General features: G+C 33.1%; 1 protein-coding gene across 2 annotated transcripts in view; it reads right to left on the bottom strand.

Annotated features, from left to right (window-relative positions):
* Nucleotides 1-8,376: 8,376 nt before the first annotated feature.
* Nucleotides 8,377-16,701, bottom strand: part of TMTC3 (transmembrane O-mannosyltransferase targeting cadherins 3) — a 60,390-nt gene continuing 52,065 nt past the window's right edge. The window contains exons 13-15 of one of the 2 annotated variants that reach the window (XR_006959795.1): nt 16,122-16,348; nt 13,438-14,420; nt 8,377-8,698 (exon numbers count right to left, since the gene is read on the bottom strand). Coding sequence is in view for 1 of the 2 variants with exons in the window: in XM_047066029.1 (XP_046921985.1) it covers nt 13,606-14,420; nt 16,122-16,348 (1,042 nt within the window). In the remaining variant the exon portion in view is untranslated. Of the gene's footprint in view, nt 14,421-16,121; nt 16,349-16,701 lie in introns of both variants that reach the window. The other variant, XM_047066029.1, reaches the window with a different exon arrangement.

Below are 16,701 nucleotides of genomic sequence, written 5' to 3'. Positions count from 1 at the left end.
TCCATGGAAATTCAGGCTACATTTCAATTTCTCATAATTATAACCATTCATTAAGGTCATGAGTAAAATGTCTACCTCACAGACTCCATCCTCTGAGCTACACCTGGGCCATACTTGACTATTCAAGATTTTCAAAGACCTTCTGAGAAGTTGCTCCTAGATATGATCCCATATATGAGCCATCTATGAAGAGAGATAACTAAGGAAAAATAAATATCAAAAGAAAACACATCAAAAAGAAGAAAACACAACACAGGCAACTATTTAAAAAAACATATTTTACAGAATCATACCCTTTACTCCACTCCCTGAGACCTGCACAACCTGCCTCAATTACCCTTGTATGTGCTGACATTAGGTACATCCATTCTAGGAAAGCTGTGCCCTAAACAGTGAACTTGAAGACAAGACCTCCATGGTAATTACTTCAGTTGCTCTTTAAAATTTTTAATAATTCTCTTTCCAGGATTGGTTTTTCTATTATCAATGTTCTGAGATATAATCAATTGTTACCTTTTTCTGAGCTCTTTACCCTTATGCTTTCTTTCTCATTGCATTTAGTGTTCAATTTTGAGAAGAAATCTAAAGGATTTAGGAACCCATATGGCTACCTGAAAGAGGAGTGTTCTATGACCCAGCAATTGCACTAGGAATTTATTCAAAAGCTACAAAAATGCTGATTCAAAGGGGCACATGCACCCGATGTTTATAGCAGCACTATCAACAATAGCCCAATTATGAAAAGAGCCCAAATGTCCATTGACTGATGAATAAAGAAGATGTGATATATATATATATATATATATATATATATATATATATATATACACACACACACACACACACACACACACGTATGTACATACATACATACATACATACATACATACATACAATGGAATATTGGTGATCAAACAGAATGAAAGCTTGCCATTTGCAACAATGTGGATGGAACTGGAGGGTATTATGCTAAGCGATATAAGTCAGTCAGAGAAAGATATCATACAATTTCATTCATATGTGGAAATTTGAAAAACTCAACAGATAAACATAGATAGGGGAAGGGATGGAAAAATAAGATAAAAACAGAGAAGGAGGCAAACCATAAGAGACTCTTAAATACAGAGGACAAACTGAAGGTTGTTGGAGGAGAGGTAGTTAGGGTTAAATGGGTGATGGGCATTAAGGAGGGCACTTTTTCAGGATGAGAACTGGGTATCATATGTAAGAAATGAATCACTGGGTTCTACTCCTAAAGCCAAGACTACACTGTACATCAACTAACTAGAATTTAAATTAAATAAACTTTAAAAAATAAACTAGGAAGAAGAAGAAGGAGGAGGAGGAGGAGAAGGAGGAGAAAGAAGAAGGAAGAAAGAAGGAGAAAGAAGGAGAAAGAAGAAAAAAGTGTTCTAGACAAAGAATGAGAAGTACAAGGGCCTTGAAGTGGGAGCTCAGTAAGAAGACTGGCTGACAGGAAGTGAAACAGTTGAGAACCAGAGAGGTAGGAGCTAAGCCAGAAGGATAATGTAGGAGTTTTAAAAGCACATTAGTCAGACTTACTTCTTGCAAAATTTTCAAAAGGATACAAAATCCAGAAAATGTGAAAAAAAATTCCTCATTGTCCCCACTGTTGTGCAATTTTATCAGTTCCAATCTGTCTTTCATTAATGTCAGACTGACTCCAGAGAAAAACGTTGCTTTGAAAAAATTTTTTCTTGGATTATGAAGCATTGAAAATTTAAATGCTTAAAAATTATGTATCAGATTTTTTAATAATTTCATGTGACAGGAAGCCCAATCTAAAAGGGATTAAGAAGGGTTTAAGAACAAAGGGAAAGTAATTGCTTCATGTATCTGAAAAATCAATTATTTGATGGGTAAAGCGGAATGGGAAATTTAGGCTTCCAATTATGGAAAGAATAAGTCACAGGGATAAATGTACAGGTACAGCATAGGAAATGTAGTCAATGGTACTGTACTGATATTGTATAGTGTGACACATGGTAACTACACTTGTGGTGGACATAGGATAATGTAGAGAGTTGTTGAATCACTATGTTGTACACCTGAAAATAATGTAACACTATGTGTCATCTATGTTTGAGCTAGCTGTTCTAACTCTAGACTTGGATTGTTCCTCAAACAAATCTAATGGAAAAAGAATGAGAGATTTTGGGAAGTTCCAGCATGTTACTAATTTTTATTATGTCACACACAAACTCCTGAACTTGGCTACATATGGCCATATCCAAGGGGATGGAATATGTTTATTTCTCTCAGTTCCTATCCAGTAGAACATCCCTGAATGAATCTCCAAATGGTGGTACCAGAAATAGGGTGACTTGATGTTTGACAGCAAATAGACAACCGAGGAAATAAATGTTCACTTATTTGTCTACCCCATCTTTTCATCCAATCATCTTTTAAAATATCTCTATCTACATAAAAAAACTTATGCTATGTCCCACAGAAAACACAATATCCTCACCTTTCCCAAAGCAGTAACAAGTCCCATTCACTTACTGCATATATCTGTTAAGTACAAAATATCTTCTCAGTGCACAGTCTTTTCAGACCCATCTCTAACTCCTCTCAGCCCACAGAACTAATGCTATATAATACGTTTAATGAATACCAAAACATCCAATACACCTTTCCTTGCTAATCTGACATTGGGGAAGAGATACAACATACAGCAGTTGCTGCTACATAACTCATCATATCTTGCACATAGAGAAGGCAAAGACCCTTCAACTCAGTAGTGAAATGTGGTTCCTTGGTCAACAAATCTAGTTGTCCTGTGCTCTCTAGAAGGATCTTTATTGCATTGTTGAGAAGGAAATGATTAATGACAGGTTAATAAACCACTTACTAGTGGGGATAATGGGGGGAAAGAATGATGTCCACCAGATCTTCTTGCACATAGGGATTCCCTGACTACAATAAAGGATATTTCTGATCCATCTATTTTTCTTACTGTAGAAAAACCTGACATTTACAGATTTTGCCTGTATCTGGTGTAACCTTTGAAATATTAATAAAGTTTGATGTAAAGTGAGATCTATGATTTTAGTGGGTGTGTTTTGATAATTCAATCTAGTGAGTTAACACAATTGTTTTCCATGACCATAACTGAGATGAGTAACGTAATTCTTTATCAGTGTTCTTTGTTTAACCTCAAGTTCTGGAGCCTGAGGATGATTTTCAGGTTTGAGACAACCCTAGCCTCTTGTTTGTAAAGAATGAGATTTCTCTAATAGTAAAATTTATTTAAACTCTTGATATAATTTTAATCTATTTTCATTCACTCTATAGCATGGGGTAGTAAACAAAGAGAGATATGAAGAATCAGTGTTTAAATCTGAAAATCACCCTTCAATTTCCTGTCTTCTAGAAATTGACTATGACCACTATTTGGCTTTAATTATGTGCTCCTAAAAAATATGTTGAAGTCCTAACTCTTGGTACCTCAGAATGTGACCTTATCTGCAACCAGGGTCATTGCAGATATAATTAGTTAAGATGGGATCATACTAGAGTGGGCCCTAAATCCAGTATTACTGGTGCCCTTAAAGGAAGACACATAGACACAGAGAGAATACCATGTGAATGGAGGCAGATTCAAGTGATACATATACAAACCAAAGAATGTAAGAATTGTTGACAATAGTCAGAAGCTATGAAGAAGTCATGGAACAGATTCTCCTTCAATGCCTCCAGAAGGAACCAACACTGCTAACACCTTGATTTTAGACTTTAGCCTCCAGAAGTGTGAAACAATAAATTTCTGTTTTAAGCCATCCAAGTTTGTATTTTGGTGCAAGTTGGTACTCTGTTATAGCAGCCCTAAGAAACTAATACAGCCACAATGCACTGCTAATGACATTAGGCCTGGGCTGAATGTGTTTTGTTTTGTATCTGTGCCCCTGGACTGCATATTTCCAATGGGAGTAATTTATCCCCTTCTTGGGCCATGACTGCTTAAATGGAAATATGTGTGAGAAGTCGGAGATACTAGAATCTCTTCTCAACTACCATTCTTGCTAAGTTGTCCCACCTCTGATTTTGCTTGAGTCAACAGTAGCCTGGGGCAGAGAACTTGGCTTTTCCAACCCTGTCAATATACTTGCAGTTATATCAGATTTCAGACTGCAGGTAAAGGACCATCATACAAAACAATATTCTCTGATTTGTTTTCAGATGGAACAGATCCAGCTTAAAACTTCCTCGTTCTGGTTTGACATTACTAATGACTCTATTTTGCTGAATTTTTCAAAACAAGTTCCCTTGTCCTGTAGTCTTGTTCAGCACAAGACACAGAGTGGACAATTTAACCAGTTATTTTGCTTATGCTTAATTAAAATTCTTTTCAAGTCTGGGATTGAGAGACCTGCACTGCCCACCATGGGACCTCATGAGCTTGGCCAGACAACATACACAGTATAGTTCCTGCTCAAAAGCTGGCACAACCAAATATGGCTCAAGATTCTTCCACTTTGGTTTACTTTATTGCCTTTCCAAATGTAGTTAGACCAGGTTTCTAACAATATCCACTGTGACCTTTTTGTCTCTATATTCAACTACTTTGTCCTGGCTGTATTCTCACATAAGATCTCTCCATATGGTGAGATGGTTGTCACAATTTTAAACTCACATTTTCTCTAAAGTCATTGAAGTGTTAGCAAAATCAAGGGTCATTTCATTGGCTTTGATCTGGTTACATTCTCATTCCTAAATGAATCATAGTAGATGGATTAATACCAAGTGCTTAATGACAAGTCTGAGTCATATGCTCTGGCCTCCACACCTCCAAAAACACATGGGCTTATTATGAGGAAGGACTAAATCCCCAAATGGCCATTTGCAGAAGTGGAGGACACTGAATATCGACAGTCAGAAAATGTGTAAATAACAGAATTAAAACTTTTTTTTTAAATTTGTATTTGAAAAATATATAATGCCTACAGGAGAAAATAAAAACCACTGGACCAGTCGACTGATGAATGGATAAAGACTATAGCATATCCATATAATGGAATATTACTTGGTAATAAACTATTGATGAATGCGTCTAAAATTTTTTTTTGAGTGTGTCTTAGCTTGGGTTGCTATAACAAAATGCCACAGACTGGGTGGCTTAAACAACAGATATTTATTGCTGATAGTTCTGGAGGCTGACAACAAAGAGCCAGCAGGTACTCACACCCAGTGAAAACTCTCTCCTTGCCATGCAGATGGCTGCCGTCTTGCTGTGTTCTTATCAAGTGGGAAGACAGAACTCTGATCTCTCTTCCTCTTCTTATAAAAACACTAATCCCATCCCATCCCCACTGTTATGAACTTATCTAAACCTAATTACCTCCCAAGTGCTCCATCTCTGATTATATTAGGGGTTCAGACTTCAACATATGAATTTGTAGGTGGGGCACAAACATTCAGTCCATTGCAAGAGTGGAAAGCCAGACAAATAATGTATGATGCCCTTATATATAACTGTAGAAAAGGTAAACTAATCTACAGAGGCATAAAGCAGATCAATTGTTTTAGGGACAGGGCTGGAAAGGAATAGAGGGACTGGAGGGACTACTCAGGGCGTGAGAAACTTTGAGAAGTGTATATGTTCACTATCATGATTATGGTGATGGTTTCACAGGTGTATATAAGTGTCAAATGTAACCAATTGTACACTTTAGATATGAACAGTTCACTGTATGTCAATTATCTCAATAAAACTGTTTTAAAAATATTCTATGGTACATTCTTCCAGTCATTCTCTGTATTTGATATTACTAAACTGATTGTAGAATTCTTTTATAAATGGTTCACCTAAATTTTTATTGTATTTTTCCATATTCTTAACACATCTTTTAATATTACACTTCTTTTTGAGGTTTATTATACATCTGGAAAAAAGCATGTATCATGAATTGCCAAAAATTGAACATATCTGTGCAAATATCCCTCAGACCAAGAAGCAGAACACCAGAACATCAATGCCCACCTCACATTCCTTTCCAATAAACATTCTATTTCCCTTCCTAAGAGAACCACTATTCTGACTTGTAACAACACAAATTCACTGTGCCAGTTTTGAGTTTCATATTAATAGAATTGTAATAGTAGTATCTTTTGTGTTTGGCTTTATCCAGTATTATATTTGCGAGACCCATCCATGCTGCTTCATGTAGCCGTGATTCATGCATATTCATTATATTCATAGCATTTCATTTTTATGACTACATCATAAATATCTTGTCTGTTTTTCATGAGTATTTTGGTTATTTCAAGGTTGGAGCTTGCACAGTTAATCCCAAGATTATTCTTGTATCTTGTAGAGCATGTGTAGGTATATTTTTGTCAGTACACCTCAGAGTAGAATTGCTGGGTCATGAATATTTGTATCACCCTAAAAAATTCCTTTGGCTTCCTTCGCTCCTGACCCATACTTTAGTACTAGAAATTTACAAATAGTCCGCTCTGGAATTGCATATAAATGAAATCATATATGACGTACTCTTGTATATGGCTTCTTTTTGCTCAGAGATACAATTTTTTTTTTTAAATTGCTGAAGAGTGTTTCATTTGAATAGATTGCACTTTGTTTATCCATTTATCTGATGAGCATTTGGGCTGTTTCCAGTTTTGTTAACATTAATAAAGCTACTGTGAACATTTGCATTACGATCAAAGAGCACAGTCTTGGAATTTACTGAGGTTTCCTTTATGGTCTGATACATAGTGTGGTTTTGTAAAGATTCCTTATGTGCTAGGAAATAATGCATATTGTGTCAAGTGAAATTCTATATAAATTTAATAGGTCAAGGTTATTTAGATCTTTATCCACTTATTTTTTTCTCTGCTTGACCCCTTAGTTTCTCAGAGGATTTTGTTAGAATCTCTAGTTACAATTTCTGATTTCCCTGAACTATTACTCCTTAAAATCTCTAGTTACAATTTCTGATTTATTTCCCTGTACTATTACTCGCTGTTGCTTATTTTTAGATTATATTGTTGATGTATGTGTTTATGATGGACATGTCTTGTTACATTGTTCCTTTTACTAGTATGCATCATTCATTTTCTCTTCTCTTTTGGCCTTGAATTTTGTTTTGTCATGTATTAAAATTGTTACCCTGGCTTGCTTTGGTTCATATTTACTGGTAGGCTTTTTCTCATACTTTTGCTTCTATATAAAAGCGTTTCAGGGACAACATGTTGTTGGACCTTGTATTTATAATTCAATGTAATTATATAAAACTTAGTTGAATATAATGAAAACAAAAGAGAACTCTAACAGCTTATTTTTTGTTAGGTTTAACTTATTTTACATTCATTTGAATTACTGCTACATTAGTCCTTTATATCTTAGCATCTTTTTTTGTACTGCACTTTCATTTGCCCTGGCCCCATTACTAAATTCCATTGGGCTACGGTGAGTTTTCTTCTGATGGATTAAAAGTTACACATTTTTCGTATATTTGTAGTATTTGTTTTTAACCTAAGCCCCATAATCATGTTTAATGATGTCTTAAACTTTGCCACCGTTTTTGAGTAAATAAACCATTAGTAAGCTCTCATGTTCTTTTGGTTTCTCCCCTACCTCCTCCTTCCCTGCTAAACTGGATATACTTTCTTTTTCTTTTAGTTTCTCTTTCTTAAACTTATCCAATAGGCATGGGGTTTGGAAGAAAGGATGGGAGGAATGAACACCTCTGGATGTGATGTTTAATAGATCACTGGGTTCATGGTCCTCAAGTTTAGAGAAACTCTAGGCTGGAGGTTTGGAATCCTATAAAGCTGAAACCACTGCTCAAAGGAAACAGGGAAATAAGAAGGGTAGAAGAGAGAACATTGGTATTTAAGGTACAGGTATAAATTAAAAAGCTTGCCAATGACACTGCAGATCCATCACCAAGGGAAATTGCGGTGTCATATAAAGAGATCATGTATTAAAAATGTACACACTACAAAAGGTTCCCAATTTACAATGGTTTGACTTATGATTTTTTGCCTTTATGATGGTGTAAGAGATATACATTCAGTAGAAACTGTATTTCAGTTTGAATTTTGATCCTGTCCTGGGCTAGTGATACGCAGTATGATAATCTCTAATCAGCGGTGGGCAGGATCAGCCAGCCATGAGATAATCAATACACTGACAACTGTTCTATACCCATACAACCATTGTTTTTCACTTTCAGTACAGTATTCAATAATTACATGAGACATTCAACACTTTATTATAAAACAGGCTTTGTGTCTGATGATTTTGCCCAATTGTGGCTAATGTAATTGTTCTGAGAACATTTAACATAGGCTAAGCTATGATGTTCACGAAGTTAGATGCATTAAGAACATTTTCAACTTACAATATTTTCAACTTCAATGGGTTTATTGGTATGTAACCCCATCGTAAATCAAGTAAGATCTGTATATTCACTACTCAGGAATTAGTTTTACAGATGTCACTACTGAGCTTAAGTCCAATTCTGCTGACAGTTTGATTACTCTGATTCCACTCCCAAAAGGCAGTTACCTGGCCTGCCAGTGCCCATCAAAAACAGGATTCTGGTCACAAGTGGCCTTCTTGCAGTTACAAAGATTTTCTGTGGTCTTTCGCAATTCCTTGCTTAGATAGGCAGAATGGTGGAGAAACTCCATATCCCTCAAATAACTCCCACTGTATTGCCTGCAACTTTATAAAGAAAGAAGTTCACTTGATTTAACTGTTAAGATGACTAACAAGACCTATCATTTGTAGTTTAACATGGATTAATCAGATGACTTTCCTAATATCAGAAACTAAATCCATGGGGGAAGGAAGGAATAAGGACAATGGAGTTTAACCACTAAAGTCTTTAAGAAAGGGAAAACTAGAATGGTTTGGTGAGAAGTATTTTGCTTAAGGTAAAAACTGAAGGCATCAGGTTCCTATACAATAAAAACACGACTTGATGGGAATTATGCTATCCATTGGCAGAGTCACAGAAATGTTACTTTGAATAAAGTGGGTTCCAAAGAACATGAATTTGCCTGAGATTAAGTCTTCAGAGACTTTTAGAAAAGATTTTATCTTATGCTACCTTCCTAAAAGCAGTGAACAGCAAAAGAACAAGTTCCTTAGCTGGCTAAGGAACCAGCATTAAATTATCTAATAATCTGTTTGCTATATGACCATCATTAACATTGTCTCTGCTAACACATAAAGCAAATCGTATGTATCAAATGCAAGCCTAAGCCTTGTGATTACATTAATGATTAACATCTATTATTTACTACATACCTAAGCCTTATGATTACATTAATGATTAACATCTATCATTTACTATACCAAGAACTATCCTAAACAATTTAAATATATTAATATTTTTAATATAAATATATAGATTTTTCCACTTGCTGAATTTATTTCAACAAATCAACTTAGAAATGTCATAAAACTTCTGACATATAAACATACTGCCATGTTATGAAACAGACGTTAACACCCGCTAAAAGTCAATAATCACTTGTTAGGAAAGCTGTTCATTAATAAGGCCAGTCTTTAGCAAAACTAAAACCATTCTGTTTCTTTAGTTTTCCCAATCTAATAAAATATTATCAAGCCACAATCAAATAAAATAAAGACAACACTGGATGGATAGATCAGTACTACTGGTTGGTTACAGCTGTAAACAGATTCATGTTGATACTACGTGAAAAAAAAATTAAGCCAATTACATCAAATAAATCATGGCTTTTCTTTAACACAATTTACTACGTGATGTTAATTATGGTCCTTATCAAACGTGTTTGGTAAAGACTATTTACAATGTACATGGCTAAGCATGCATTATTTATAGTTACAAAAATACCTGCCAGTTTATACAATAGGATATATACATATTAAACCTATATAAATGTAAACCAAGGACATATAGGTTAAACATTCCTTTAAGTTATATTAGTAAGGGTGGTACCAAGATTTGAATCCAGGCAGATCCATAACTCAGACTCCTAATTATTTCACCACACTGACTTCTACTTATGTGTATAAAATTCCATATTTGAATTTGTCTCATTTTCTTTAGTTTCTGTCACTAAGGGTTGAAAATGTATCACTGTTCTTAGAGCAATTTAACACATCTTTCTCATATCACTGCTAATAAAAACTACCCACCAGCTCTTCTGTCTTTGTGGGGCAGAAATCTGTTGATACACTACTGTACTTCTCATTTGAACACTAAAAGGCAATTCAGGTGAAGGTTTTAAAAAGCATTTTATACTGAATATTTAGAAATATGGTACACACAGACACCACCATAATATAAAATGCATATAATATTAAACTATTTTCTTATAAACCCTTAACATGGATGGCTGATAGCTTCCAAGAGACAAAATTTTGGACAAAGGTACCAGATATTTTGGGGGGTTCATTTTAAATATCATTTAGTCATGCAAACAATTAGGAAGTTTTTAAAAAAATAAATATGACAAATATATGGATTTCTGAAGTAGAAACTGACATACAAATCTATATATTTTCATAATAGTTCTCATTAAAGCATCTTCAAAGAAGTATTCTGCAACATGAAGTTGAGAGCTCAAATTAGATATAATGAAAACGCATGAGGTTTTATTAGAATTGTGTAATTCACATACTAAATATTTACATAAACGTAAACACAAAATTGCAAACATATTTGTTTTATCCTCCAAGTCATGAGCTTCATGAAATCACTTACTGGTATAGTTACAAGATAAACCTCCCAATTCTGAATGTTAACAAGGAAATACCATAGGAGCAATAGGAGAAAAATGTAATTCTTTCTTCTGAGAGGCAGTGAAAAAGTAACATAACTGCCCCTTTGGGATTGTCAAAGCTTTCCTAGAACTCCTGGGGGAATATATTCTTTTGTAAAACAGTGAGAACTAAAACTACATCGCTTTACCAGCACACAGACCTATGATAAGCTTTCTTTTCCAAACATACAGATGCCTACAACTATGAACCATAGGTTAGTGAACTGGACTAAAATGCCCCTAACCATCCATATCCCCATAAAGGCAGTTCCAAAGAGGTGGGAAAAAATCTATTACCTTTTTTCACTTGAACAGCTTCAATAAAATTTCTACTATGAGTTTAAAGAGAATAATCACCTTACACATAAGCAAGCTTGACGGTACTTAAGATGAAATAAATACTAGTTATCAGAAGAGCATAATTATTAAAACATCAAAACTTAACCGGGTTATGTTACTAAATTAAAAAGTTAACACAGAAGAGATAAAGAGGATTTTCTTGAACTAATTTAGAATTTCCTGAACTAATTTTGAGCAGTGGTCATTAACCCTGACTACAAATTAGAACCTGAGAACTTTAAGAAAAATAGAAGCATGGCCCCCTACCTAAGAAATTCAGATTAAATTGTTGTGGGGTTGGATTCATATTTAAGAGCCCTCCAGATGATTCTAACATGAAGTGAGGGTTGAAACATTAATTTGGAAAAATCATTAATTATTCAGGGTGGATTTGACTTAAATAAATTATTTAAAACTCAAATACATGAGCACTTCCTACATGATAGGCATTGTTCTAAGTGCAAATAAGGAGGAAATTCTTTTTTTCTACAAAAATCATTGGATAACAATATATTTTTTAACTTTTCAATAGTTATACAATTTTATTAAAATATTACTCAAAGCTCTTATTATAATCTGCTGTCATGAAAGATTCTCTTTACTTTTCTGAATTATCTTTGTTTGATACTATAACAGAAGAGATCAAACTCAGAAACTTTTTCTCAAGATACGTGGAGAGAACATAAGATTAACATAGATTTTGTTTTTCAAGTCATAGTATATGAGGTATTCTCCATCTTATACCTGGAGTCACAAATCCATAATTTAAAAACTGAAACTGGGTATTGCTTTAAATCCTGAATAGAATCTCCTAAATCAAAAATGAACTATGATTGGTGTCAGTGCTTGATTTAAATTGCCTAAAAAATAATCTATGACACAACCTCAGGGAAGCTAGTAAGAGTGGGTCTTTAATGTAGACTATGTTTCTTGTGACCTATTTAGAAAATATTTCTTTATAAAAACTTACAGTAATGATTTTTGAAACAATTTAGTTATCTCAGAGGAACAGAAATACAGTTTTTTAAATTCTACATAATTAGAAATCAGTTACTATCTCAGGATGATAGCTTGAGCTTTAACATTTTAAATTAAAACCAACTTTATTCGATACTGTAAAACTCATTTGAAATGTATTTTAACTCAAAAAATCAGATATAAATTAATAAATTTGATTTATATCTACTCTTCAACCTAACAGTTTTCAGGTTTAAATTTGCTAAAATTAACTATTAATCCTATATGAGGCTAACTACCTTTTATAGCTGGAAAATATGCCAAAGACGATGAAATTTTGGTTAAACTGTAATATATGCATTTATAGGAAAATGCAACAGCAATTTGTTTTCCATAGTTGATGGAATTAAAACAGCTTTAAATTTTTTATGAAAGCTCAGTAGTCAAAATAAATATTTAATAAAAATATACACCATAGGAAGATATCAAGAACTTAGTGTTTAAAAATAAAACTTTGTCACATTGTTTTGCCTTCAGTTAAATAAAGAACTCAATTTAGTTGCTTAAAGTATCTAAGAATGATTAAGTATGTTTTTGGAACAATTAAAATTCAAATAACACTAGAGAGAGAACACTAAGATGAAAGAGAATCTTACTATGTTTTAACTCAAAAGTTTAAATGAAGTTATAATTATTGGAACTTTTTCAATCTGACTAGACTCTAATAAACCTGAACAGTTTGGGGAGTAAAAAATCAAAGATAGCTATGATTTATGTGGGGTTCATGCTGTGAAACTCTCAGTATGTAAAAAAATAAAAATACAGTATATATGAGCACCATTAGAAATGTGTGTATTTAAAACTTTACCTGATTAAAAATTGCATTTCAGAGTAAAGTTAAGGACAAGCACACAATTATGAAAAATACATTCTTAAACTAACATGTCATAGGACTTATTTTAAAAAGTTTTACCTGGCAGTCCTTCTAAAAATCAACCAAAGAACATAACCTAAAAGAAGCCAGTATTCTTTTGTGGTGCCAAGTTCCTTTGTTAAACAGAAGTTACCAAAGAAAAAAGAATGTGTTCATTAAGTGTTTTCAATCCATAGTCAGATTCCAAAGGTAACAGAAGGTAATGAAGTCAACTAATAAACGCAAATTCATAGAATAAACTAGCATATGTTGAATCTGCCCCCAAGGGTTTATCATTCAGGCTTTAGATTATTTTTGAGAGTAGTCAAGATTACTCTGCAGGTAGATTCTTCTACATAAAAGATACAAATTTGCCAACTGTAATTTAGTATTTCTGCTATATTTGCCAAAACTACTGTCATATCTTATACAATACATACCCTGGGGTAACACAGGTATTTAATGAAAATCGTATTTTGATCCTATGTAGAGGCAGCTCATGATAGACTGTCACATGTACACTTGTTGTTTTTTCAAAGCTCCCAGTATAAACAATCACATAAGATAGACTGAAGTTCTTTGAAGACATTGTCACATGATAAATAATGCTATTCACCATTTAAAATACGTTCAATCTCTTCTAGTCTTTTTAAAGCAGCAACTCTTTTTTTCTCAATTTCTTTGATTTCTTTTGTTGTTTTATGGGGTGTCTCTTTGTCTGTACTTTTTCCTAATAGTTTGTTGGACTTAGACTGACTTTTATTATCACTTGGTTTTATGATCTGTGTAGGTCTGGGTTCACTTCTTACTTCTTTTACATTTTCAGTTGGAATTTTGTCTCCTTCTAAACCTGAAGTCTTACCAGCTGGGGATACTGGCTGTTCTGCAAAACTAGATGAGGATATTTTATCCCTGACTATATTCAAATGGCGTTGAATATATTCTTCATGTGGTGCTAATGCCAATGTTTCAACCAGGCATCTTTCAGCTTTTAGTAAGTCCTTCTCTTCAAAATAAACAACACAAAGATTGTGTTTTCCTTGCACATTGTTTGGATCCATCTCCAAAATTTTTTCAAAACATTTTTTTGCTCCAAGTATATCTTTCTTTTGATTCATCAGAATGTCTCCCTTTAAAATGAGACCCTTGATATGGTCAGGATAGTATCTGAGTAACTCTTCCAAAATTGGCAAAGCCATTAATTCCTTTGCAGTCTGAGAATACAGGAGAGCCAGATTAAACAAAGCACTTCTAAAATCGGCTTGTAATTTTATGGCTTTCTTCATCCACATCTCTGCTTCACTGTCCTTTTTGTCATCCATGGCAAGCATTCCCAAATTGAAATAACCATTAGCATCTTGTGGCTCTTCATTTATGTAGCTAAGAAGGCGTTTTCTAGCTTCAGGTCTAAGTTTAACCTCACCTAAGAATAATTAAAAAAAAAAAAATACATATTGTTAACAAATGAATTAATAAGCCTGAGGAATAAAAGCCACTTTCAGTATTTATCTAGTTAAGATTACAAAAAGACAGCATCAAAACAACTAATTTCTGTACCTACATCAAAAAGTGGAATGAAAAAAAACCCAAAGTTTTCACAGGAAAGACAGTTGTGTTTGAAACACTGAAATGATAGCCTATTTCTTTTCCTTTAAAGCAGAAAGAGTGCCTCAAAAATCAGAAGGGATGACATACCTCCTTAGTTAAGAATCTAACTGGTAGTAGCAGAGGAAGAAAACACAATTAGGGGGAAGAGGCCTGGGATTTGCCAAAAATGACATGTATTCTAATCTTGACTCTATTAACACTATGACTTTATACATTAAACAAATAACTTCTCTGGGTTAGCCTGCTGAATTTTCTAGGCATTACATGGGATATATGTAAAACAGCTCAGCAAATAGTAACTACTACTGGATAAACAGAATGTTTCAGTCTTACAAAATCAGATTTTTAATTACTTCAATTTTTTCAAGATTTTCAAAGGTAAAAATATACCATTAAATATAAAGCTTATAAATTTAAATATAAATTAGGATGCAAATATTTGAGATAATTTCTATTGCAAATAAATAGAAAAACTTCAAGTTCCACAACTACAAATCTTAGGGTGCAATCTTGTGTTGAATACTGGGCATTTTTCATGATTGCCAAGGTTAGCTAACTTTACAAAAACATTAGCTTTTCTCTAAATTTATGTTTTGAATACCAGGCATAAATATCTCCCTCTATACTTTTGACAGTAAGATGAATAAAAAACATTGTAAAATAAATCAGTCAGCTTAAGTTCTTATCTTGAACTAGTTTTACTAAACTAGCCATATGACATTTGGGGTAGTTATGAGATCTATTTGGTCCTTACTCTATATACTAAATAGAACAATGGCAAAAGTAAATTCAAATACCCTCTTTAACTCAAATACTATGATTTTATGATTCTTTCATTTTTTGTAAAAGTTTTTAAAAAGTATCTAAGATTTAACTATAAAAATCTAAATGTACAAATTTTTTCCAAATTAAAAATTAAGATTATAAATTATAAATACTGCCTTTTGTTGTACTACTAAAATACCCATGTATCAAAGATCCTAATTTACTGTCATGAATGATTTAGTTTTGTTAAATTACAAAAAATAGTAAATTACAATAATACGTCAGAAAATAAAACTAGATATAAAATGATACCAAAAGTACTTGCTCTTACAAATCAAGGTAAAATACATTGTTCTGTTTTTTTTCTAAAATAAATAGAAATATAATGCTTGTCTCCCTAGAAATAATTATATAAGAATTTTTGCAAGTTCTGATTATTTGGATGGTATATTTAGGGGTAAGAAATTATATATTTCTGTGCATAAAATTGACAAAATAGATTAAAAAGGCACTGCTTAATAGACTGCTTGAATATTAAGTCTTAATGTATACCCAAAGAACTAATAATTGTGTTAAGGCATATTACTTGAAAACTTTACCTCAAGTATTTTAAATATTCTTATATTTATCTGCAGTTTTGATATAAACTATTCATAAAACGTTTGCTACTCATAATGTAATTTAAGTTCAGATTTCATTATACTTCAAACTACAATGTGTTTAAATATAGAACTATTTTAAGAACACATACCTGATTCTTGCATTAATATAGCAGAATTGAATAATGCTAGCTTATGCTTTGGATTTAATTCTAAAGCACGATTAAAATTTTTTAGGGCTTCATTTGGTTCTTTAAGTTCAATATGAACAATCGCCAAGTTGTACCAAAGATCTGCATTATTTCTGTCCAGCTCTAGTGCTTTAAGATATGCTTCTTTTGCCTTAAGAGGTTTATTCATTTTTAAAAGCAATTCTCCTCTGTGGAAAAATCAAACACAAGCTTTACTTACAACATTACCATGTCAATGTGTAGATACTATTTTTTGTAAGTTTCAACTTTTTCCACATATTCACAGCTTTCCTTTTTCCTTTTAACCCAGGCTTTTAAAGTTTTCTACCAAAAATATCTGAAAATGTCCTCAAACCTGAACTCATTAGTTTAGCAAATTTGGTTTGTTAGGTTCTCAAGTATAATTAAAGAAAGAAACAGCATACCTGACTTTAAAGGGTAAGATGCAGGGAGGTATCCAAGAAAGGGGAACAGAGAAAATATATTCTTTAATTGTATCTTGAAAGAAGGCAGACCAGACTACATCATAAAATTGGCAGCG

Source organism: Lynx rufus, unplaced genomic scaffold (genome assembly GCF_022079265.1).
Source record: "Lynx rufus isolate CCGP_SWC_20201006 ecotype Redwood Valley unplaced genomic scaffold, mLynRuf1.p SCAF_7, whole genome shotgun sequence".
NCBI lineage: Eukaryota > Metazoa > Chordata > Mammalia > Carnivora > Felidae > Lynx > Lynx rufus.
This window is presented reverse-complemented; position numbering and strand designations above follow the sequence as displayed.